We start from the raw sequence: 26,924 nt of genomic DNA, 5'->3' as shown, positions 1-26,924 counted from the left end.
ATATCTGTGATCTGACACTTGCCTTCTTTATAACACCTGTGATAGTTTTCCTCTTAGAGGATATAGTTTTCTCATAATCCTGCTTATGGCTAGATTTTATCTCTGCTTAGTGTTTATTATTTGTGTATTGCATGTTTTGCATGCTGTGCTTTACCTAATGTTTTCCACTCTTTTAGATAGGCGTTAATAAAAGCCCACAAGGACTGTTTGCTCGTTGTCAGTATAATGTGACCGGGTGGGTGTGTTGCTTGGTGTCTTCGGCGGCATGCTTCAGGAATAGCACTATAAAAAGCAACAGTTCCACTATACAAGAAGACACAACACGAACATACCGCAGTTGTGCATACATGGAAGGCCGTCCGTGATTAGCTGTTAATAGGACGTTAATTAGTCAAACAAACAAACATGGGCTATGTTTGTCATGTGTTTAACTATGTACCGACTTCAAATAAAATTGACTTGACTTGACTATGTTATTAAAACAAACATCGTAGAAAACAAGGTATTCCTCGAAACAGATGAAATGATGCTATTTTCTCTCTAGGAAAAAATAATTACTATCTCTACTAAGAACACACCAGTTATTAAATACAAATACTTTATTCTAAAACTTAAGGAATTATCATAGATTTGTAGAAAACAAACTCCGTTCACTTAATTAATGTACCTTCGTATATTTAAGATTCCAATGTTTACACATGTTGGTGTATTATTTGCTGATAGATATAAGAGAAGCGATACATAAAGTGTATGGGATAAGTAATTTGGACGTTTGAGTCCACCTTTCATTTACCAAAGTCAGTTTATTCCCTTCATTAGGCAAATAAAAGATAGTACATGTTATAAAACCCAGATGCAATGATACGATTGGTCACCAGCCTCTAGAATATTGAAACCATCACTGAAATTTGGCTCAAGATTATTTTTGACTCTACTTCATGTCTGATTTTATGATTTTATGATTTTAAATTCGAAACTATGGGGGTGGTTTGGGAAGTAGAAGCGATAGATATAACAAATCGTTTTCAATTATGAAGCCTTTATTATAACGATTATATAAATTACAGATTATGTACTTCTTTCTAGCCATATACAAAGTAATAAATGTAATATTGGGCATGCGCTTTAACTACCAATGATAAGACACTCAAACGCATACATTGTCCAGCCTCGTTCTGACTCGGCGATTCACTTCCGGCCAGGATCAAGTTCCAATATTTAGTTTCGTATGATGCGAGACGGATTCCGAGCTAGGTGAGCATGTCATGCTTCTAGTAGAGAGTGTAACATACACATATTAACAAAATCGTAACACACAGACATAAAAGTTACATTTCATACCACTAGGCACCATCGATATTCCAAGGGTTACTATCACTGTCGTAATTTCTACCCCTTGAGTATGTCAACACAATTGAAGGCTCTGTGTGCGACAACAGTTGAGGCAGGTAGTTTGGTCTAATGATATACAATAAATAAATTGAATAGCAATACACTGTGGTTGACTGTGTGACTTTTAAATTATGCGTCGCTGCCTCTGGAATCCTTGAAGGAAGTCTCAGAAGGCCTGTGATAGGTCAAATTTATGCTCCTAAATTGCCTACAGTTTTCCTATGATAGTTCCAAGGATAGATATAACGACAGAGAAAATAGCCCCTGGCGTATCTAGGATGACTACTAGGCAGAAATAACATGAATTATGACGCACGTATGTTGATAAATAACACGTATTACACGCGCAATCAATGTCGATATATTAGTCCTAGCCACAAACTTAGTTTGGGCTCATAAATATATTCGTATAAATAATTATTACAACAATATCATATACATGTATACTAGTATATAAAACGTACGTACATACACCTGTAATTACACATAACATTTATAGATTTATGCACAGTACAAACATCTATATAAAAGTAATATTTAGTCTTATCAAAGACAACATGCATTTCGAGACTTAAGTGAAAGACTTTTTTATAAGAGTATTATTAAAGGACGTGAAAGACAAAAGGAGTTAGTAACATCAAGGACTAAAAGTACTCAAACCAACGTATCTAATATGTAACACATCTCTTAATTATAAATTATAATAATAATATCGCTTTTTCTTTCTCTCAAATCACATGCGTCCAGCCTGGACTTTCTTCACAACGTTACATCTATCCAGAAATCGAACCAAGTTACATTCGAGCCTACATGCGTATAATATATCTAACAACACCTGAAACAACTTTATGGATAACAGTGTTCCAGAAAAAAGTAAAATGCTATTTGTTTCACAGAGCAACATAGAACTTTTTTATCGCCTTTGAATAATATTAACGTTGCAACAGAGAACCGTTCAAACACAGACTCTCATATAGATACTATAACCGGTCATTTACAAATAGAATATCTGTAAAAATTAGACATAACGTCTAATATCTACATATACGGTTTCGCATTTTTGAAATTTTGTTATCAATTGAGATCGTAGTTGTGCGATAAGGTAATTTTATGTTTATTTTCACTTTATCATTATACACAAATGAACTTAAATTCGCTTTAAGGCTTAATCTTTATATATTCCAACTATCTGCCCTTACTTAAAAGTAGCTACCCACATTTGAATCAACAGTAATTGTTTGTTTGATTCTATGATTAATTAACGTCCTATAACATATAACAGCCAGGGTCTTGTAAGGACGGCCTCCCATGTATGCGGTGTGCAGCTTGTTTGAAGTGCGTGTTTTGGGAGACTCCGGTATATTCATACTATGTCTTCTTGTATAGAGGAACTCATGTCCTTTTTGATAGTGCTGTATTACTGAAAGATGCCGCCGAAGACCTCAAGCAACACACCTCACCCGGTCATATTATGCTGACAACGGGCGAACCAGTCGTCCCACTCCCTTAATGCTGAGCGCTGAGCAGGAGAAGAAACTATCAATTCAACAGGCAACTCTTTTTAAAGTTACCAACCTCTGGCCTTATCCATCAGTCAAGTTATCTGCTCTTCCTAAACAGAAAAAATCCGTCTACCCTTGACAAACTATTAGCCTTTATATATGCAGCGCTTACTCTACAGAAAATTAAACCCGCTTTGTCCATATCTAATATCTGCCTTTACTTACAGTCAAAGAAATATGTCATTACCCGCAAGTGCAAATTTGCTTTTTTCCCCAAATATTTCAACCATGTTTTCTTATCCACACATTAAACTCCGATCTTTTCGTAATAGATAGGTCTTCTACCTTTACCCAGCAAAATCTCTTTGTCCTTAATCTACATTTTTTTCTGTCCTCACAAAAAGTCTTTGTCTTTCGTCAATAATTTTTCTCTCCGTCTCATACAGAAAATTGTCCTTAATTTTAGCCCTTCTCAAGTAGAAAGGCAATTTTCCTTAATTAACAATATTTGTTTTCTGTCCTTACTAATTTCAAGTGATATACAGAATCTTCTGTCCTTTCCAAACAGAAACACTTCATCCTAAAACAAATGTCAAATTTAGTGCCGCTGCCCAACACTCAAACCAAGCTTTCAGCCTATGTACAGATGTTACTACCGCACTACTGTGTATTCACTAAACGTTACAACAGCAACTTTAATGTACAGAGTAAATATACAAGGACCGACACAATCAATACTTTTTATCAACACTTTATCACTAATTGTTTTCCCCAGTGTATCCTAATCAGGATTTTACTTGACATTTTACTTTCCACCTCTGATGTGCATAGTGACATTTCCGAACATTCCGCGGCTTCCTTATCGCCGAGCTTGTATTCAACGCGAAGCTTATGGTATATGAACTCTATCCAGCCGGTGCGAGTTTGGAAAGGATGGAAACATTGAATTCAGTTTTCTTTGATCTAAACCTTAAAAAATTGTCCGATTCCGTTTCATGAAAAGACATCACATGAATTTATTGCCTGGTGTGATCTTGCTATCAGGTTCAAAATATCATTATGGTTTGCCTGTTTGAGACTAAAACTGACCAGTGCAACTCAGGTTAGCATGGTTCAGTTCTGCATACAATAAACAGTAGATAATATACCTACCATTAAGGCGAAGAAAAAAAACTCTTGCAAAGATATGCCATCCTTCGGCTTATAAACACAACATATCCATAACGTTTATGTAAACAAATACAATTTGTACAGTTAACCACTCTATTTTCGCGCAATTTCGCGAGAGGGCTCGAACGCTAATTCAAATATTTCGCAAATCATGGAAAAACGCGTAATTACAAAATGTGAATATTTTAACAGCTCTTGATCGCGAACTGAAAAACGTGAAGACGCGAAATGTAGTATACGTAAAAATAAAGTGGCGAACAGTAGAAATTTTATCATGTAAAACACGTGTACGCGTACATACATTCACAAATTTAAACTATAAACGTGTAAAATACAAAACGGAAACACGTGTAAATGGTACGAAGAGAAGACTTTTGCATGTCATTATGAATTGAATGTACTTAGAATATGTATTCACACAAAGATTTGTTTGCATACACAACATGCGTTAAGATAAAATAACGTGTACATATAGTATGGCCATGTGCGGGGCCAATCAGAAAACATAAAAATATAATCTAGATTAATTAGATATGCTATACATATTCCCTGTGGAAATTAATTTAATACACCGCTACATACGGCGACGTCATATTTCTAATAATACACTAACGATATTGATTTTAAGCTGAAGACAATAGCTGTTATATTAGATAGTGAAATTGAAATTGTGAAATGAATTCATGTGATATAGTCTTAAGATATATATAGTACATTTCAACTTACATAATGTTATTCAGTCTTTGCATTTTACAGAGTTAACTCCTTTGCGAATAGATTTTCACGTCATTATTTTGTGAGCGAAATCACGCCTTTGTCCTCTGCAAAATTTCACGTTTCACTCGCAACAAAACATGACGTCATAATCAATACCTTACTCGGAAGGGTAAATAATAGTAATGTGAAAAATACAGAATAGAGTTTTCTCTGATATATCTGATATAAATTTGTAATAACTGACCTATATTTGCTAACAAAACGCATTCAATACAACTAATCTGTACAAGCTACGCTGTGATTCAAGACAACTACTTTATATACAAAAAATATCTATGATCCCGGCATAAACATTGATATGGTATTTACAGAAGACAAGCAGCCTATGGAAGGACTCAACGCACAATTTATATGTCACGTGATCAGATGATGACGTCACATGGTAAAGATCAACCATTGGTCCACTAACTGTACATATTTCGTGGTTCTGTGCAGTACGGTATTGGTGGAATCAGATACGAGTTACTACATACGACATGCATAGTAGGTTATATGTTCACCTGTGATGTTCATCCACTACCTGGAGCCGAGGATGCAGGTGAGACCGTCGATTCACACAAGTTAAAATTACTATACTAGATAGTGAATATATCTAACACTTGTATCCACTGGCGGGTAAAATCCCTGGTTTGTCATCTCCGGCACTATACGCACGGCACAACACAAGCTTTCTACACTACGGCCAGACTGAATCAAGATTTTTCAACCGCCGCATCCTCCACAACCCCCACAACTTCCACATCCGCCACCACAGCCCCCACATCCACCACATCCGCCGCAGCCCCCACATCCTCCGCAGCCGCCAGCATCCCCTCCGTCTACGTCCACTTCAATAGCGTCGGCTCCGGAGTTACCTGCTACGTCGGCGTCTGCAGCGGTGGCAGCGGTATCTGTTTGTAATGCATTTGTGTCGGCGTCCAACTCAAGTACATCTGTAGCAAGCTCGGCTGCCTCCAGGTCCGCATACATATAGCCAAGACCTCCATAGTCTGTCACATCGGTAGAGCTACTTGCGCATCCCTTCTTACCATGCACACGTCGGATGTAAGCATTTGTGGGCGTGTCCACGGAGTACCCAGCGGCAACAACAAGACCAAGGTCATCAGCAGGCACGCGATTGATTGGTCTCGTACCTCGCATTGGTGTACTTGGACTTGCGCCATTTGCAGAGACTGTGCTTGGTATCCGAGGCTGACAAAGAACGTGCAATAAGGCTACACTGAAGGCCAAAGCGATATTCTCCGCTATCTCGTTACTGTCCGATTTTATTTGCACCACGCCATGTCTCAAGTCGACATCGGCTTCGTGAAGATGGAACTTGAATACATTGTCCAGATAAGGCATCGCCATTTGTTGCCATTGGGCTGTGTTACTACGGAAGAAGCGGACACTGAGTGTTCCACAACTGCCTGGTACACCCTTCTGTCCTTTCTTGTTTTTGCGACCTGCAATCAAGAGGAAAGATATTACGTCTCAGGCGAAACACTGCTTAGTGATATCATCCTTAAAGGAGAGATTTTGTATTTTTCTGGTAAAGATTGAATCTTTATTTTTCGAGCCCAATTTGGAAGGGAAGAAGCATAGAAGAAGTACTAAGTCTAGTACTAGACGTCCAATGGGAGAAAGTATATTGCTACCTGACCATTTACAATGCCCTAATTCAGAATTAGTGTTCGATAGCAAATGGACGTATCTGCAAATTAACTTGTATGTCACGGTTATAAAACAGTAGTGCTGTATCTTGCAGGATAGTCCCAAGACAAATAAGACAGTATCGGGAATATCGAAGAAAATAAGTAAAATATTAGATTCAACATTTCATCGCCTTTTACAAGAATATTTTAGATTGTATTTATAGATATTCTCCTTATTTACATGATATCATAGAAAGGCAAATCGGACATAAACCATTCTTTGAAACTTTCTTATATCACCTTTAAATGAATTTTAATATTTAGCGTATACACAGAAAATTACCTCTCAGTTATTTTTTGGGTAATTTTCTGTTGTTTTAATTTTTTAAATTGATACCGTTTCATTTTTTCTTACTAATAATTTGCGTTAACAAGACAATTTAGCTCATGAAGATACATATTGTCAACAATTCTACAAAATTACTGAACTGAAATAGTAGATATGGTAAGGATACTTTGGTTAAAACCAGTCCACAAATAAAACAATGTGAATTCAAGGAAACAATGACGAAGTACAGTGCGAAAATACATTTGATCCGACTCTCTACGTCCTCGGAATGCCGTATGATGACATCTATCAAAAGTTATCGAACTTTTCGTCTTATTCCAATCAACGGATCGATTCAGTCTTTTTTGAATTACCAATGTTGGTGGTTAATCTTGGTCTATAGCGACATATATATAACTGGTAGGTATCGAATATCACAAACTCGTATGTATTATTTTGTTTTTGGATCAGATTCAATTGCGATGTTTCTGTAGTAATTTGGAAAAAAAATCTATGTCACATGAACAATATTCAAAGTCATTGGGAAATTACTGTTGAAATGTTAATATTGTCTGAAATGAACGTAGATGATTGAAATATTGTCTTGTTTTAATGATCCCATTTCTAAAGCACATAATGCGTCGACTTCTCGTCAAGTTAGCCCTCCATGGTAATATGCCAATGACGAGGTGTCGTCTGCAAATTTGCACATCAAAATTATGATTATTTATTAAAGATGCTGGAAATATGACTGTTACTAGTGCAACCTACTGTTTAGGAAAACGGAACTTTTCAATGGAAACCCATTGTAAATTGGGGTTATTTTAATTTTACTCTTGGCTTTCAGTTAGCTGGAGTTTGTCGTGCTTTCAAACGTAGTTTTAAAAGACAATGATGTTTTAATTTTATCAAACATTTTGTTTTTATCAACTTAAATATCGGTTATTTCGTAACTCGGTCGTAACGCGCTCCATGGAACTGGAATAATAACATGGAGATGACACGCTTATATCGAACATTCTGTTGTGGACGTTTATACAAATGGCGAGACCTGACGAATGGAGAATGGAGTAGAACATTTGAGCATGGAACATGACCAATGCCTAACATGATGCTAATTACGAACACAATCGCAAGTCTTAATTATTCTACACGGGCTGATTACCAAAACAAGAAAGAAGAACTTGGTTCTAATCTAACTTCTATTTCCGTCATTAATCTTGGCATTGTAAATATTTTATTAAGCAGGCAACGCTCGGTTCTGTGATTAATGCTAGTCGTGAATATTCTTCCATTTACAAATATTTTATCGTGCTGTCAAGAACATAAGCGACATGATGGAGGTGTCGAGGGACTCGTTATTGTCGTAGGCACACAGTTCCATTTAATCATATTGTTTTCTGGTGTGTGTGGCAAAACTCCTCTGAATTGTCGTAATTAAACCCACATGCCTGTAAAAATCGTATAAGTTTACAAAGAATCGCCAAATGATGAGGGTAGCTATTGTCGGAAAGCGACACCACAGTATAACATGGATGTGGCCTGTCGTAACTCTCTGTTTTTGACAGATAATCTGTTACGGAGGTTTTGACATGATATTAGAGTGAAATAATTTAATAGCGAGCTATAATAAAATCTGTATATGATACATGAACATAATTTGACATCTCCTGGCTTAGCTTGAATTGTTCAATCTTACCCGTGATTCCTGGGATTCCGCGCCGGAAACCAGTCCATTGACCAATCAGAATTCCCCAGTCTCCATCATTGTTTTTAATCAGGATGGCTCGCTGACCAGCTTTAGGGTTAACTGATGGGCATACTTTTGAATCTCCCAGCTGTAGAAAAAATGGTTTAGTGTTGTATCCATTTCTGTTTATTATGATTTCAATTGTTAGGTAGGAGGAAATTTAGTTGTTTGTAGTTGTTTATCGATCTTGTATTACTTAAAAAGTAATTATACTATCTCTGTCACTGAGGTTTGATAAATTGTTTGTATAGGAATGTCAGTTGGGTTATTTCAGAAAACAATTGGCATCGCCTCATTGTGGTTGTATCGCTAAACATGCCTGCCTTGAAGTTTATTGTAATTGGTTGTCTAGCCATAGGTTCCTTTACTCTGGAACCTGGCACCATGCATGTACAATTAGAGTAAGAAAATGCTAGACTTTCAGGCCAAACAAAAACCGAGTTGCTAAGGTAACTAGCTTTATTCTAGCTTGCCAGGACATGCAACAGGCTATGTCTCTTACATAGGTTGCTCATACATTCTAGGTTGTCCATACATTCTAGGTTACCCATACATTCTAGACTGTTCATAATTCTAGGTTGCCCATACATTCTAGATTCTCAGGACAAGCAATAAACAGTCGATGTTGCTAGGGCGAACAACACTACCCACCACAGGTTTCCTTCATCTGAAGTCTTTTTTGACCCCTAGAGGAAGAGGGGTGGGGTCCAACAGGGGTAGTTCTACCTTGGAGAACAGGGATGCAGTGTTTCTTACCTGACTTGGGGTTGGCAGCTGGTCAGATCCTATTAGATGACCAACAGCCGCCATTTTGTCCTGATAAAATACTTGCACAGCCGACATCAGCAGGGGTAGACTATGAATGACGCGACATGTAAATGTCTTTTCTCCAGTGTGGTTTACAAACCTGTAACATACGTAGTTAAAACAGTTATAGAAATAAAACGAATGATTGAAGTATTGGCAGGGGAAATACAACGGGTGTACCGATATGAAAAAGACTGAAGGTCTCATGCATACGACGTAAGTTTTATATTTATCATGAAGCAGACCATATTAGTTCATAAAATCCATCAGGAAATCTGTAAGAATACATTTCTTTCGCATATTTCGTGACTTCAGTGCATTCCTTTTCATGTTTGGAAGTAAAATGCAATGAAACTGATATAATTGAATCGAAATATAAAATTTGTATAGAGGCATCTGTTTCGTATCGACATCATTCGACTATACCAACCATGTAGACAAACTTGTCATCTTTAATTCTCACTGGGAATGCTTTATACATCCAATCAGACAGAAGTACAATGTGCCACGTTTTCTGTCGGACAAGACCAATCATTCACTGCCTTCTCTATCAGTAGTTCGTGTTATCTTTGTTTTCTAAATTGGATCTTTTAGCTACATGATATATCATGACTGAAGTACGTCATCTAATATAGTATGTTTAAGAAATTTGGAGAAAATATATAATTACATATTTTGAAAACAGAAAAATAAAGATATATAAGTATCAGTAGCAGTGTTCTTGTTGGCTTTGTTTTCTAATTTGCTTTTGTTAGCTAAATAATATATCTTGACTGAAGTACTTCAACCAATAACGTATGTTAAAGAAATTGAGAAAATATAAAATTACATATTTTGAAAACAGAAAAATAATTCTAAAAGATATAAGTGTTCCTAAAAGTTGAAACAGACATATATGAGAGATATGAAAATTCAAATCTTTCATAAAGATAAATTTGCTATTTTCGAGATCAAATAATTAATTCACACAGCGAGCTATTCAAGTTCAGCAATGTTAATGTTTTGTAAACACACATATTATCTACAATATTACCCTACAGTTACCAATACACCAGCTGAATATTGTATAAAGTAATATTTCCTAAGACTGATTTCTTACAATAAATAATCTTTGGGGAGTTATTGATACAGATTTATCAGAAATCACAATATCTGGTCAGATGCATTTATCGATGATTTGAGTGATATGACGACGAGGGTTTATGAGGATGGGGGAGCAATGTTACATCAGACAACAAACTGAACTGTCGACACAACCATACACCGTCCCTAGCCGCTCATAAACGTCGGTCAGCAAAAACGTAATTTCGGATAAGTGGATGATAGTGGAAAGATGATATCCTTTTGGAAGAGGTAAGTAATCAAGGGGTTAGTCCCCTGGGTAAGTCATTGGTTAATCCCGGGGATAGGGATTATCATGGATTAATATGCTGTATAGTTTTTCAATTTGGAAAGGGGAAATTCCACAATTATCTCTTTGATACTAATTTGCGGGACTTATGTTCATGCATATCTAACAGTAATGAATAATAAGGGTTATGTGTCTCACCTATCTTTCCATTATATTCTATTCATTTCCCCCCACCCCCCCCCCCCCAACCGAAAAAAAAACTACCAGGGGGATTAAAACAATCAAGGGTTTAAAGATCTATAGATATAGATGGATATTTTATTTGATTTTAACCGAGTTTCAAATTTAGATTCATGGTTATAAAATCTCAACGAGTTATAGGTTTAAATATAATTGAAACACTGCTAAACTTCATCCAGAAATGAGATCAATTGATCATCAGAAAAATATTATACTTTAGAAAAATGTCCATGCGAAACTGTATGGATGCTTTAGTGTTGAGCTTAAGTAATAAGCCTAACAACAACATTGGTCTAAATCAAAACCCAACTGTAAACTGGATTTTTTTTTAATTTTAAAATTTGTGTTTCATTGAATTTGCCCATCACCGTTTGTGAAGTAAAATGGCTAGGATTGTTTTATCTTTTACCGAAGTTATTGTCCTGTCAATAACTTTGATCGTGGTAAGACGGCGCGCGACATAAAGAAGAGGGCTAAAAGGTTCTGAAATATCGCTTCTATGTATACATTAGGTTTGTATCTATCCACTTCATCGATTAAACCGCAAGTGGATTGAACATTGAAACACTCAAGGTCGTAGGAGAAAGACGATTTTAAGGCAGTAACTCACTTGCTACACTGAACTGTTTTAAAAATGACGACCACTGTCAGTAAATACGACCATTGCAGCATAGACCAAGGTCTGCTATCTGATTGTATATCGATACGTCAGGCAAAACCTTAATATAAAGATGAATTTCAAGAAGAATTTTTGCGACACATAAATACCGTTATTGACAAAGAGTAGTTCAGGAATTGAATTATTTAGCCACGAACATAAAATACCGAAACTTTTTTTTCACGATGTTTTCCATCACTAAATCGAAGTCATAACATTTTCCAGATATCAATAATGTTTTCTCAACACACTCTCAAGAAAAGAAATTAATATCAAAACGTTTCGCGACAAATGATGTTTTATCTCCGCTGCACAATTTGTCAAAGCGACATCTGCAGACTGTGTACTTTGATGGCCTTCTCTGATATTTATAGAAGTACAACAAGAACGCTGCAGCTGCAGCAGAAGTTACAAGATGAAATTGGACAATAACAGTCAAGCTTACGTCACGAGTATGTGTTAAGGTAATTGCATACAACAAAACTTGTATAATTAGAAACTCTTAAGGAATTTTTCGAAATTGATGTAAATGTAACAAGAAGCTCGTTTCCAGGTTTATTTCGGTGATATCCAATGATGCATGGGATATTTTAACATGCAGCGTTATATTTGATAAAAGATTTCTGGCAGAAACTACTTTCTGTTGATAGTTTCAGAATATTACACGTGCAAGGTATTTAGTTTAGATGTATGTTTGAAATGGGCGATAATGTCTATGTTTGAAGGTATGTGTTTTAGTCAATAGACAGGCTGGTGTACCAGTATTCTAGCAAACATCTCGTTACATCACATGATCCCAGACAACAGACATTTATTTTTACATTTAAACGAGCCAACCCGCTCTCCGATATAATCTCCGTAGAGGAAATTTATCATTAAAACCAATCTAGACACTTCATACAGCTTTTATCAAAATACAAAATATCAATTTAGGAATTCTGAAAATGATATGAACCGTCATATTTCATCCAATAGAAGAAGTTAAAGATTTGTTTCTGAAAGGGAATGTGGTTGTAATTTACAGTGTTATTAAACGGCGTATGGATAAAGCCGGATCAGACTCTATGGGTAATAATGTTACTTATGCCGAGTAATTACACGCTGCTATCTGGTTACTATCACCGAACCTGAATATACATTTATGTATCACCACATGACCTGCTTACTAACAGCCGTAATTCCGTGGAGAGATTCATGGTCTCTGTATCTAGAACGAATACAACTATGGGTATGCATGTCATGGTTCATGTATAAAGGAACGCTTGACATGTTTGTTTGTTTATTTGATTAATTAACGTCCTATAACAGCTATGGTCATGTAAGGATGGCCTCCCATGTATGTGGTGTGTAGCGTGTGTGTAGTGCGAGGTAAGTGTTTTGGGTGTCTGCAGTATGTTCGTGTTGTGTCTTGTATAGTGGAATTGTCGCCCTATTTAGAGTGCTATATCACTGAAGCATGCTGCTTAAGACATCAAGCAACATACCCCACCCGGTCACATTACACTGACAACGGGCGAACTAGTCGTCCCACTCCCTGTATGCTGAGCGCTAAGTAGGAGCAGAAACTACCACTTTTATAGAATTAGGTAGGTCTCGGCCAGGGGACAGAACCCAGAGCCTACCTCACAGGGGCGAACGCTCAACACAAGGCCAAAAGTGAGGCGGTCGTGTATACTGAACGCTGAACATATAAGAGGATGGATGATCTTCTATGAAGTCCATTACACATGACCTGTAGCTCGAAATCCGAATGCCACTGGATAGAATTTATCTCAGCTGGATCGAGCGAGTAATTGATAGCTGTACAGCTGATCAGTAAATTGGAAAGATCGCGATTTTAATAGGTGCTAATTGTTTAAGTGGGATCACAACTGTAGGAAAATCTTCAATTGGCATTGGCGATGACATTAACAAACGCCACGTATCAAACCTTGATTTACTAAAACGAATAGTGTGTACCTAGAGTTCCGTATACAGCGGACCTACGTTAATTCAGATGTCGTAAATATAAATAGAAACTTTATTTATTTTACATCGAAAACGAAACAAGTTATACAACTTATGTAAATCACTGTCGGTGGCCCGGATGTAAGCGTGCGAGGGATCTTAGTGTGGGAGGAAACCGGAGTGCCCGGAGAAAACCCACGTGATCGGGCAGGTGACCCCTAACCTTTTCACCTCCGTGCCGGGGATCGAACCCCGGCCGGCTAGGTGAAAGGCGAGTGGCTTAACCAATACACCACCCGATCACCCTAAACACCCAGACGCCATAAACGCACAATCCGAACAGAAATGTTACCGAACGGATTGTATTATTGACTAAGTGGACTGAATTCAGCAGTCCGGAAAATTCTAATTCCAGATGATGTGGGCTGCGGACCAAAATATCCAGATTATTGAGCGTCTATTGTATCGGTTACTTTTGATCGTGGGTAGGTATCGGTTAAAGTGCTAATTACTAGATCTTCGGTATACAAACAGATATAGGTATCAACTCCGGGTTTCTCTGGTTATAAACATATGCACACTGTATCAAAAAGTATAGACTGCAAACCATCTTATTTTTAGGAGATTTTCGAGAGAGTTTGAGTGTTCAAAATGTTCTCGAATATTTTATAAACGCACATATGAATGTACGATTGGTCGCTTATTTATGTCTTTACAATCATGTTTCGAAGTTTGTTTGTTTGATTGATTGCTTTAACGTCCTATTAACAGCCAGGACCTTGTAAGGACGGCCTTCCATATATGCAGTGTGTAGCGTGTGTGAAGTGCGAGATACGTATTTTGGGAGACTACGGATTGTTCGTGTTTTGGTCTTCTTGTACAGTGGAACTGTTGCCCTTTTTATAGTGCTATATCACTGAAGCATGCCGCCGAAGACACCAAGCAAATCACATCATCCGGTGTCACATAATACTGACAACGGACGGACCAGTCGTCCCACTCCCTGTGTTTCTAAGTATTGTAAACGCAAAAGTATAGTGATTTACAGTAATTGAAACATAAAACTATCAAAAACATAATGATATGTCTTGTTTTATATGTACATTATGTAACATAACGTACACCTTGATGTCTGAGTGTTGCAGGTGAGTGCGTATGCAATTGTTTGTGTGCTGGTGTCCATTTATGTTTACTATGTAAAATGTTTGATTTTTTTTTAATTAAAAAAAAGAAATATACAACTTTGATAACAAAACCTTGTACATTTGTTATGGGGACTTGGTTCGAATTCTTATTTCTAGGACCTTGTATCTGCATATAGCTCATATGGTAGGGTAGTCTAGTCAAGTCCTACTAAAGGGGTTTTATTTGTTAACGCCTTTGGTGGCATACTTCAGTGATATAGTACTTTTAAAAGCGCGTGAATCCCAATAGTACACCGAGACAAAGCACGAATATACCGCAGCCTCCCAAAACATAGACATTCACATATTCAACACATTACAGTGGATACCGTCCATAAATGACCTTAAGATGTCTGTGAATAGGGCGTTTAGTTTAATCAACTACATGTATCTAACAAACACACTAAATTGTGCTTACTTGTGAGAGGCGACTAGGCAGTGGTTGTCCTTCCCGGAGGGAAGTCGTGGTAATGGGATGGGCCCCCACATCTGTTGGATGTGTTCCGGAATGATACAAAAGCGAGGCTCGTAGTTACCGTTCTTTAAAAAGAGAATACAAGGCCCCGGTTTGGGCTGGAGCTGTACATCAGCCGTGAACGATACCTTGAGGTTGCGTTCCTCGTCTAGCATGACTGTTTCGTTTATCTTGGTGTCGCCACGGTTTAAGTCCTCAACTATGGGCAGCATATGGAACACATTTTGTGCAAGTTGTTCCGAACTACTAAAACACATAGGTCGCAGCATCTGAATGAGTTTGAATTTAATGCAATTATATAACTTAGTATCAAAGCAAAATGCACTTGCACTTTTCTTCCGTTCCCACTCCCTTCCTGGTCCCTTGTATGATGTGATGGACGGACCCTCCTTCCCACTTGCTACGTAATGAATTTTTATTTTAAAGTTCTTCAGTTCCTCTGGCAACCCCTCTACTTGCATACGATCAAGGTGAATGTTGGCCTTCTTCGTTGAAAATGAGAACATTTCGTCCAATGTGATCGGTTGAAGGCCGGACGGCGGATCACCTCGGTACATGGCGCCGAATGCCATAAAATTCTCATTGAAAGCCTCTCGCCACAATTCCCTGGTCTTTTTATCGGCCTGGTTCAACTTTGACCCTAAATTGCGGTCGTTGACTGAATCGTCATGGTTGAACATTTTGCCGAGGACGCGGGTTGTGTCCTCCTTATACGTTATAGGGTGAAGTTGATGTGAGTGCCAAATCAAGTCCATATCATAGCATGGCACTAGAAAGACTCGCGGATTCTGGAGTTTCAGATAAAGCATTTTTTGGTACCGTTCCACGGCCCGTTTAAGGAAGAGGCGGTCACTGTAGTGGGGGAGGGAGACTTGGTAGGCAAACACTTGTTGACGTATTGCCGCCTCGATGACGTTATAGGAGATTTTAGACACCTCGTCCAGGACCAAATCTCCACGTCCATTTGTGCTGCCGTTATCATTTTCGATTTCCAAATCAAACTTTTCATTTGGATATTTGGAGGTCCATAACTGCCTGCTTATTTCTAAGGCTTTTTCCCTTTCTTTATCAGATAATAGTTTATGATTTACTGTTGAACCTACCACGGTTTTACAATCCTCTTCATAGCTGATTGGTGATAGCAGGTGACAGTGCCACACCCATTCGATGTCAAGGGGTGCCGTCAGAATCTTATCTGCATTTTCAACAGCTAAGGGAAGCCATAGTTTTTCGTATCGCCGAAGCGCATGACGTAATATTTTTTCATCATAAAGTTTCCGGTTTCGGTCCACGTGCTGCAGAAAGGATATTTGTTTCAGGGCACCCTCCACCAAATCCACACCAAATGTTATCTTTGTCCGGAAGTTCTCAATAGATATGTCAGATATTTCGTTCATTTTGTGGCCTGTAAATATACAAACAATAACAATGTAGAGAAGATAAGCCATCTAAACACAATGTAAATCTACCCGGTTATAACTGTATTTTAAAGAGGTGAAGGCAGTGGATTTTTTTCAGAGAGAGTCATTTTCAGGAAATAAGAAATAAAAATAGAATAAATTGCATCATTTACTAAAAATATGTTTAGTCAAATGTCTTTACCTGTATTATGCATCTTTAGGTAGTAAATGTTATTTATCTAGCAATTACAAGAAATATGGAAAAATGCACTCTGTAACGCATGTATTATGATATCCGTTTGATACGGTTCTGGTTTTTATCTGGTTGTCTATATTGTATCCATTTGGCTCCACAGTACTTAAAAAATTGTGTTCATGCAAATGTCTTCAGGTCACAGTGAAGTGTATCAAGTATTATATCAAACTTCTAATGTTAAAAAGTACAATCTCATGCCAGGTAAACAATTTACGATTCATCGGACGAAACAACAAAATGGTTGCACAATATCATGAAGTTCTTGTTCGATGTTGTTATAGGTAATAGCCGAAATACATACACTGCATACGTTTTGGTGTCAGGATTGTTCCGTTTTGGCAGTCAGCGCGGGGTACCGATCTATCCTATCAGTGCTAGACCTATATTGAACGTCGTGGAACATTTATCTAGTGCTGGGTAATACGAGATATCGTCAGTCGATGTCTAGACTCGGGTCATGGAATGGCTTATGTATTCATTTTTCGATTTTCTTCTAACTTTAAATAGCATATATATGTATGCTTTTCTTGAATGTTTTTGCCGCGTGCGCGTTCCCAGTTCCCCAACAAGACGATCTAAACGTCTGTATAGTCACATTAAAACAATAGGCGGTAACGTTTATGATAATCGATCACGAAGTTTTGTATGGAGAATGATAGAACCAAATGTTTAAGACAGTTTGTCACGATACCAGAAGATCAGTAGACATGGCTTTGTCGTTAGCATCACAAAACTGCAATGTCAAGACATCGAGTCATAGATCTGGGTTACACAACGATATTTCTAATTCCATCCGCCTACTTACATTTCCCAAATTAATCTAATATTTAATGTAAAAAGAAGAGACATATCGCCTACCAATTTCTTCGTGCGTACCCCAAGTCAATAAAGATGCAGACGTGATCATACATTTACTGAAATTGATCCAGATCTTATTCAGATTGCGCTGTCTTCGAATCTCACGCATCGCTTAACACCTACTCCGGATCGTGGGCAAGAATGTGTAAGATGGGACCGATTCTTTGTTCTCAATCTATTTTTATTTATCTGTACAACTCAAGTTGGCCTGCATAATCTTTTACGGTTAAACAGATAGTGAGCCCATACACGAACATCAATTTTCATGATGTCACATTAGCATACAAGAGTCTCTTGCCCGACCATCTCGTTATGCCTTTGGGCAAAAGGAGTTTATCTGACGCTATGGCAGCCATACTTAAAATATGTAAAATGTACATATGTCTCTTTGCATGTTTCTAACAAAGTGAAACGGCATTCGATAGACACAAATAAATTATCTATAGATAATATCGTGTGCAAGTCAAACGTAAGTGGATGCTAAGTTGATTATACAACAAACGTTTGGCTGAATACGTCAATGACGGAAATCAGCTGTCTTTCAGATAAGGAGCACATGTTTGGTTTAGTTCGTTTGGTTAAACGCGCTATTAACTTCAAAGATTTGAAACAAACTTGAAAAAACAACAGATTTTTAAAAAAAGAATTGGCTGTGGCACTGATGTGCTTTACATTGTGACCAGTTTGCATTTGTAAAATTGATTATTCTGATTTAAAGTGTATTTTAAGGTAGCTTTGGGCCAATACTTTGATTTGGTTTATCAGAGTAACGTCATACCAACAACCAGGGTCGTTTAAGGACGGCCTCCCCTGTATGGGGCGTGTTGCGTGTCTGAGGTTCGTGTGTGATTTGGAAGGTTGAAGAATATTCGTGTTGTTGCTTTGTTATAGTGGATATTTTGTCCTTTTTATAGTGCTATCTCACTGCAGCATGCAGCCAAAGACACAGAAGAAACACACCATCAGTCAAGAAGAGAAAAAAATCCTAAATTTAGTCGCACTTGCCATCATGCAATATGGTCAGCAGGTACAACATTAGGTCAATACCATGCCGTTTCAATTGTCATTGATTTTTTTTACATTTTATTAATGGTGTATTATGCAATGTAACTAATATTCCCATTATAGCATAGCGGAAAATATCTTGTTACATGTTTGCAATAAGGTACTTGAAGTTCCGATAATATACATGTAATGTAGAACTGCAGAATATAATGTAGAACTACAGAAAACAAAGTAGAACTACAGAAAATAATGTAGAGCTTCATAATATAATGTAGAACTACAGAATATAATGTAGAACTAGAGAAAATAATGTAGAACTACAAAATATAATGTAGAACTACAGAATTATAATGAAGAACTACAGAAAATAATGCAGAACTACATGAAATAATATAGTACTACATAAAATAATATAGTACTACATAAAATAATGTAGTGCTACAGAAAATAATGGAGAACTACATAATATGCAAAATATAATGTCAATTACAGAAAATATTGTAGAACTACAAAATATAATGTAGAACTACAGAGCAGAATATAATGTAGAACTACAAAAAATAATGCAGAACTGCAGAATATAATGTCAACTACAGAAAATAATGTAGAACTGCAGAAAATAATGTAAAACTACAGAGAAGAATATAATGTAGAACTGCAGAAAATAATGTAGAACTACAAAATATAATAAAGAACTACAGCAAGTGATGTAGAACTACAGAATATAATGTAGAACTACAGAATATAATGTAGAACTACAGAATATACTGTAGTAGGGACAATCGAAATAGGAGTAGGCTGCTACTAACTTAACTTGTTATAGGCGTCATGAATGAGAGTGTCACGTTCTATTACGGAAATAAGACGCCTATTTAAAGATTTAACTTTAACAAGTTAGATGTCGATAACCAACCCTCGCGACAATAAACTGGAGATAAAATCGGCCACGAAAGTGACACTCCGACACAAAGTGCACGTCATATTGGCACAATGGCATGTGTGGTAATCCCATTTAGGAAACAGTTACTATATATAAACCAAACATGTAAACGGTCAAAGATTCCGTTACTGAAACACTAATACGTTTTGGATAGTTGATTAGCTACACGTCCAATGAACAGTTTAGATCATTTAAGGACGGACTCCCGTGAGTGCAATGGCTTGTGGTGTGTGAATGTCTATTCATTTTTGAAGGCTGTGGTATAGTTGTGTCTCCTTGTAATAGTGGAACGCTTGCCCTTTTTATAGTGCTGTCTTACTGAATAATGCCACCAAAGGCACCACACAAGCTCTTTCGTATCAGTATAATATAATTAACTTGAATTGTTGGTGGGTTTTGCCGTGATATGTGTATGAGCGCATGGGTCATACTTTGACGAGAAAACAACGCGATATTTGCATAAAAAGTAAAGGCGTAACAATCACAGAAGCAGATTTCTCTAAAATCAAAAGACGAAATCATAAGTTATTAACCACAAACCAGACAATGGGAAGGCTGAAAAAAGTCCCTTCAAAAGATTCAGGAGAGTTTTGGTACTCCATCAAATTCTAGATAGAGAAAAGGTTCCCTTCCCCAATCCCTTCGACCAGTGTCGGCCTTTTGCATGTATACGATCTAGTATTCCCAAGTGTAGCAATATATGGATACGTAAAAAGAATCAAGGCCAAAAGTGACCGATCAGGCATTCAAGGGCCATCGTCTATGACGTCATTCTATATTGGGTTTCGGATCAACAAATACCATAGAATTTAATCAACATGTGCCATCTATCACCTTATCGGGCCGTTTATCAAAGCCAGCGGTTCCTTGCGGCAGCAGATTTATGTACAACAAACTAGTTTCCATCTGATTTATTTCTACAACAAAGATAGATTGACCCACAATAAGCCAATGTAGACAAAACCGTTCTGTTTCAGTTCCTTGCCGGGCTGTGTACATATAGATTGGCCAGAAGCGCCCCGTTCCCTGTACACTTGATCAGGCAACGATTGTCTAAGAATCGAAGCGCCGTAAGCTTAGTATAGGAAATAAAAGCCAAACCAACGATTGCCTTACAACAAGCGTGTTGTTTACTTTATAGTAAATATATATCTTATAAATGATAAGCCACGTAAAAATGCTCAATAGCAAAGCCGTAAACGGTCGGCTATCTTCCGCCACAATATCAGTGGTACCAAGATAAACACCACGAAACGCCAGATTCGTACACCACGAAACGCCAGATTCGTGGACAGACCTTTTTCGCTTCAGACGAAATTCATCAACATTTTGATTTGTTTTGGTTTAGTTATTTAGTACGTACAATTAACTGGGTTATTTAAGTTTAAGGACGGCCTCCTGTAGATGTGGTGTCTTGTGTGTTTGACGTGGGTGGTCGGAGAGACTGCGGTATATTCGTGCTGTGTCTTCTTGTATAGTGGTATCCTTGCCCATTAATAGGACATACCGCCGAAGACACCAAGCAACACACCACACCCGGTCAAATTATACTGACAACGGGCGAATCAGTCGTCCCACTCCCTTAATGCTAAGCGCTAAGCAGGCACAGAAGCTATCACTTTTATAGACATTGGTGTGTCTTGGTCAGGAGATAAAATCCAAAACCTACCGCATAGGGGCGAGCACTCAACGAATCGTGGTGGCTTATGCTAATGGCCTATTAATAGCTAAGGTCATTTAGTTCCTTATGGCGGACAGTGACTGATCCCACCGCCGTCACCACTCGGTTCTATATCAGAACTGTTTTCAAGTACTCAGGATCTAAAAGCACTTGCGTAAAAACGTCGTTATGACAAAACATAGTGTGAGGGACAGGTCGTCAGCATTAGCACGCGTGATGTGGCAGATACGTTCCTTCCAGGAGTAATGTGAATGAAACCTCGTGAATTCGCAGATAAAGGTTTTTGTAGAAAATCTGAAAACGTAGAAATTTAACGTCTTTAACTTCAAACGTCGATTCAAGCATGACACAGTACATCTGCCAACTGAACATAGTTCACTCGATCCGATATAAATAGAGTTCCGTTTTATCTTAAACTTCTGTCATAAAGTTGTAGTGCGAAGCTATTTAAGTTTGTATGCTAGGGCAATCAAACGCAGACACATGCTGGGCTCCAAATCAAGCGTTCTCATACAAACATTCTCATGCCTGCACAGAATGTCTCTTATAAATAAAACAGTGCCAGTCGTAGGTATTCCTTTTCTATAGCCGGCAGAAACTGGAGGCTTATCTCGGAGTGATATGTACCGGTTGCGAAAGATCCGCCATTTTGTTTTTAAATTTCCACTTTAGACAACAGAACCATGGGATACCTCCCTGACAATCGTTATACCGGAGCGTTGGATTAGGTCGTGAGCAGAAGAGGTGAAGCTTTTTTTTCGTGCAACACGAGTTCTGATGTGTTAAAGACAGATATTATACAGAGCCGTGCCATAATTCACACGATCTCAATTTTAACATCCGCTCTAAATTTAAATTTTAACGCCTGATCGTGTGATAAATGTGTGACTTATTAAATGTTTACGAGATTTGAAAACGATAAAATGTCTATATCAAACTTTCTAGCAAACACTAAAATTGTCCATTTTAATGACACTGTACTAATTCAATAACAATCAAAGTTATATATTAAACATTCTTTCTAGTCCTGATATATGGGTCTTCATGTAACAGAAAAACGGAGTACCCGGAAAAGCCCAGATGGTGAACCCGTATCTAGTCACGGTCGATTGCAATTAGAGAATCATTTTACTTCTTGCAAAGTGAAATACAACGGTACCGCAGTACAGCAAAAAGCTCAAAATATTTAATGTTTTGACGGACATGGAAGTATGTTCTCTGCTCAATTCGAGAAACCTGACTTATGACTTTTAGACGCCGTTCAAAAGGTAGAGTTAATACCCCAAAGTGGATAATATTCATAAAAATCAATAGTACGAATATCAACTGCATACAGCCACTCCTCCAATTGTATAGGTTTTTCTAGGGTAACATCTTGAACACCTTCCCTGAAGTGCCATTTAACGGCAGATTTGTTTTTACTTAGGTCACGTGTGCGTCCCACGTGTACGCACTTATTTATTACGTCACTAGACATGTACAGTTGAATGTGTCTGCAATGCAACGTTCTCGGTAGTGGTCTCAGAAAACGTCAATGATTTCGAAACAGGCATTCTTCTGATTTATATCACATATGTTATCGAATGACAAAAACTACCTACGATTTACTATCTAATTTCGAGAACGTCTGTAAAAAACATATGGTCATATTTCTTTATTTTAAATATTTTATACCGAAAATTGACGACATTTTACGAAGGTATTTTCAAATTGTACTGTTCGTCGTGTGGTTTGTTTGCATTGTGTACGACTGTATTGTTTCAACAGTTATCTCGGGAAAATATTGCATTAATACTTTAAAATAATGACGACATAACAGTTAATTGGTTGTTTGGTTTATTTACTTCTTGTTAACAGCCAGGGTCTTTTAAGGACGGCCTCCATTGTATGCATTATGTTTGTGTGAATGTCTGTTTAATTTGTGAGGCTGCGGTATGTGACATTAAAGGAAACACCCTGATTGTTTTTAATTCCTCGTCAGCACGTCGAGCGATAATATCACATGTTAGCCACGTGACAAAACGTATGTTTGAAGGTACTAATAGATCTACAGCGCATATAGAACTGATTAGACGTACAAGTGCAGTAATGTCCATTAAAATCCCATTCTAGCCCATTCCTCTGCTAACAGAACGTATACTGCAATGTTTAAGTACAACTTGTAAAGAAATTCAGCACACGTAAGTAATCATTGCAGCTAAAACATCTAAGCCAACTCAACCAATTTAAGGAAGTAATTACGGAGTAAAACGTAAACAAATTAGCAGCGAATAACTTCAAAACATGAAGAAAGTATTGCACATTTAGATAATAACAAAATTAAGTTATACAGAGCGAAGTACGTGGTAATTCTAAGTAATCAAACCAATTGACGGTGACAGGAGGTTCCGGAATGGAAGTAAATACTGTCGTCCGTAGTAAGTACTCAATTTGTATGTAATTAGTTACGTCCCGGCTTAGTAGGGAATTGCTTTTTTAAACTTAGAAAATAGAAAAATATGGTTGTAAACAACTAAATACATGTTTTTGGAGTTCGCATCACCTTCTCAATGAGTAAAAAGTCGAAATTCGTAATTTACATGTGCGAAGTCCGTATGTTTAATATATATTTTTTATTATAAATTTCATACATGTCCCAGAGATACCAAAACTAGAATGTAGTCCACAGAGAACTGAGTGGATTAGAGTGTATTGCTAAACATGATAGATTTTTGTAATATGTCAAATGTATGGTTACCATAGCGACAACATAGAACCATACCGGATACGAAAATGGTGGCCATCAAAATGAACAGCAGAGGGCGCTGTATGGATCGCTCCATCATCCGTGTAGTTACATCATGTGTAATAACAGTATTATTAATTCATACAGTTAGCCCGGTCCGAAGGCGGAAGTAAGGAAGAAAAACGAGCTGTCCCGCCGACCACGGGAACCAATCTGTCTGACCTGTCCGTCTATTTCCGGACGCTCTGAGTCCATTCCGAATGCACCAATCGTCAGGTGATAAATCATTGTATCAAAAATGTATAGATTTGAGGAGAAATCAACGACACGGTCAGACTCTCATGATCAACGACCAAATTAGTATTTCCTTTCTTATAATACGTACAATACTAGACCTTCGTATTACCTTGGTACAATTAGCCTGGGGGCCCTACCCATAATTCCTTGCGGTGGCCATCGCTAGGAATTATGGGTAGGACTTCCAGGCTATTGGTAAAATGATCTGTGGTATCGCCATAAAATATGCTTTTAATTTTGCTCTTCTGCAAAAGTTTTCGTCTAGAATCTTCGGTAGCAAAGTGAGGGTTTCGGATAAAATACATTTTTGATTGTCGGACTCTCCGCTTGATTCTGGATCTTCCGTGAGATTCCACATTGCAACTAAAACAAGACGCCGGCTGATATGTGGTATGGGAATTTCATCCATTTTCTTGATGCCAATCGGAAAGGCTTCGTGCTGCTTATCCATGATCATTACTTAATGACTACAATGATGTCTACTTTACGTGTATATATGCTGTATAAGATATGTAAAAGGCAAATAAAACCGCCAAACATGTACGTTAATCACCATTTTATAAATTACCGCATCACACTTCTAAAAGCAATATATCGCGAGACAGACGTTGTAAGATTCCCTTTAGTAATGTCTGTGACAAGAGCTGATTAAGTTTGTTAGTGCTGTAAAATGCCGATTTCTGATAATAAAGTTATAATAGACATCATACTATTGACAGGATATTGACAGTTTAAATTGATCACATTGTATTTTACTGTATTACCATACGATTTCCGTCGGAATTATGGCGTAAACGTCTGAATTGTATACCGCATTGTCTACTGTATGGAGACAAGATGATTATTTTTATGTGACCATGCCGCTTACTTGCAGGTTTTACTACGGTACAACGACTTGTGGAGATATACCTGGGGCTGAAGACTATACTATTAAATAAGCTATCTGTGAAAGATCATTCAAAAACACACGCAGAAAAACACTTAATATTATCTTAACATTTACGTTATGAAACTGGACGGTATTTAAGATGCGAAGCAGCGAGAACTCAACAAAGATGAGAAGACATGCAGGGTTGCCAGTAATAGCTAGGGATTTGATAGGCAGCGATTATAGGGCAATGTGGGCGACTGTTCCTCTTTAAAAACATGCATAATTTTATTACTTGTGCATGTGTGTGCGCGTGAGATTATGTAATTCAATTACAACGATTTGCATCATATAAATTTGTTAGAGTTTGCAACGAATTGTTTCGACTCAATAGCAATTTACAACACACGGTTTTTGCAGCTACTCAATTTCAATTCTTCCTATTTCAAATATTTGAGTTGACATATTCCTTAACTTGTACCAAACGCAAACCAACCAACCTCTTTCAAATCCTAACTAAACCCAAAGACTGAAAACGTTTTATACAGATCAAACACTACTTTTTGCACAAATCCTTTAACGAAACTTTGAACTCTGTATTTCATGTTACACATTCCAAAATACGAACTCATACCTCATTCACACACTTTTCCACATGTACAATTTTTCCGATTTAAAAAAGGGAAAGTATTTCTGAAATATCGCCAGTTGACTGAACGCATTCCAGCATGCTGTGTTCTCTCATACCGATTTATCTGCTATCATGGCGGGACGTCGATGGTACAGCTGCTGGTAAGGATTCACACAAGTAAATAATTCCCGAGCCGAACTCTAATCTCATTATCTCAAACTCGTGCGTCGCTTGTTTAAGACTGTTTGACTTACAAACAATAAAGCACAAAACCATCATGCAGGTGAATTCCATTAAGTTATTACATTGGGTGATTAATATGATATATATTCAAGTATACACTGACATGCACACCGCTTACAATTTATATTTATTCTTCCGATTTTAATAAAGGTATACCGTATTCGTTGGCCTTGATCATGATAACATAACCCGAAAACCAATTATTGAATATTACGTCGGGAAGCGAGTTCAAAATATACGTGTGGCAGTTGCCAGGAAATGAGCGTTAATCGATGATTTTCTTCAGGTACTCCGGTTTTCCAATACCCGATATGCCATGTTATGAAAGGACGTAAAACCCAAACAAACTACTAACTACAAGAAACAACATGATATATCGTCCCTTTCTGTTTGTTCTAACAGAACGAACGGTGGTTTTCAAGAAGCAATATAATACTTTTTACTATTGAAAATAAAACAAAATATCACGACAAAACAGTACCATGTTGTTATAGAAAATGTATACAAGTTGCAGGTCAATACGTTTCAGACACTTGACGTTGCTGCGTTTTGGAAATGTATTGTAATGCTAGAAGCAATATAATATAAAGTTTGACTATTGAAAATAAAACAATACAGTACGACAAAACATTTCCATATTGTCAAAGAAAATGTATACAAGCTGCAGGTCCAATACATTTCAAGCATTTTACGTCCCTGCGTTGTGGAGATGCCTCGTATTTAATAATAGATCTCAGTAGATGTACAGTATTTATATGGGGGACCAATGGTTTCCGTCTCAATATACATCTATCACATCACGTAT

General features: G+C 37.4%; 1 protein-coding gene across 1 annotated transcript in view; it reads right to left on the bottom strand.

The window, feature by feature from the left end:
• Positions 1–1,022: 1,022 nt before the first annotated feature.
• Positions 1,023–26,924, bottom strand: part of LOC138336102 (uncharacterized) — a 36,261-nt gene continuing 10,359 nt past the window's right edge. Inside the window, exons 2-5 of the mRNA XM_069285402.1 lie at positions 15,159–16,620; positions 9,310–9,460; positions 8,503–8,641; positions 1,023–6,286 (exon numbers count right to left, since the gene is read on the bottom strand). Coding sequence (XP_069141503.1) covers positions 5,544–6,286; positions 8,503–8,641; positions 9,310–9,460; positions 15,159–16,612 — 2,487 coding nt within the window. The 5' untranslated portion in view covers positions 16,613–16,620 and the 3' untranslated portion in view covers positions 1,023–5,543. The remainder of the gene's footprint in view (positions 6,287–8,502; positions 8,642–9,309; positions 9,461–15,158; positions 16,621–26,924) is intronic.

Source organism: Argopecten irradians, chromosome 12 (genome assembly GCF_041381155.1).
Source record: "Argopecten irradians isolate NY chromosome 12, Ai_NY, whole genome shotgun sequence".
Classification (NCBI taxonomy): Eukaryota; Metazoa; Mollusca; class Bivalvia; order Pectinida; family Pectinidae; genus Argopecten; species Argopecten irradians.
Note: the sequence above shows the minus strand (reverse complement) of the source record. Positions and strands in the feature narration are given on the sequence as shown.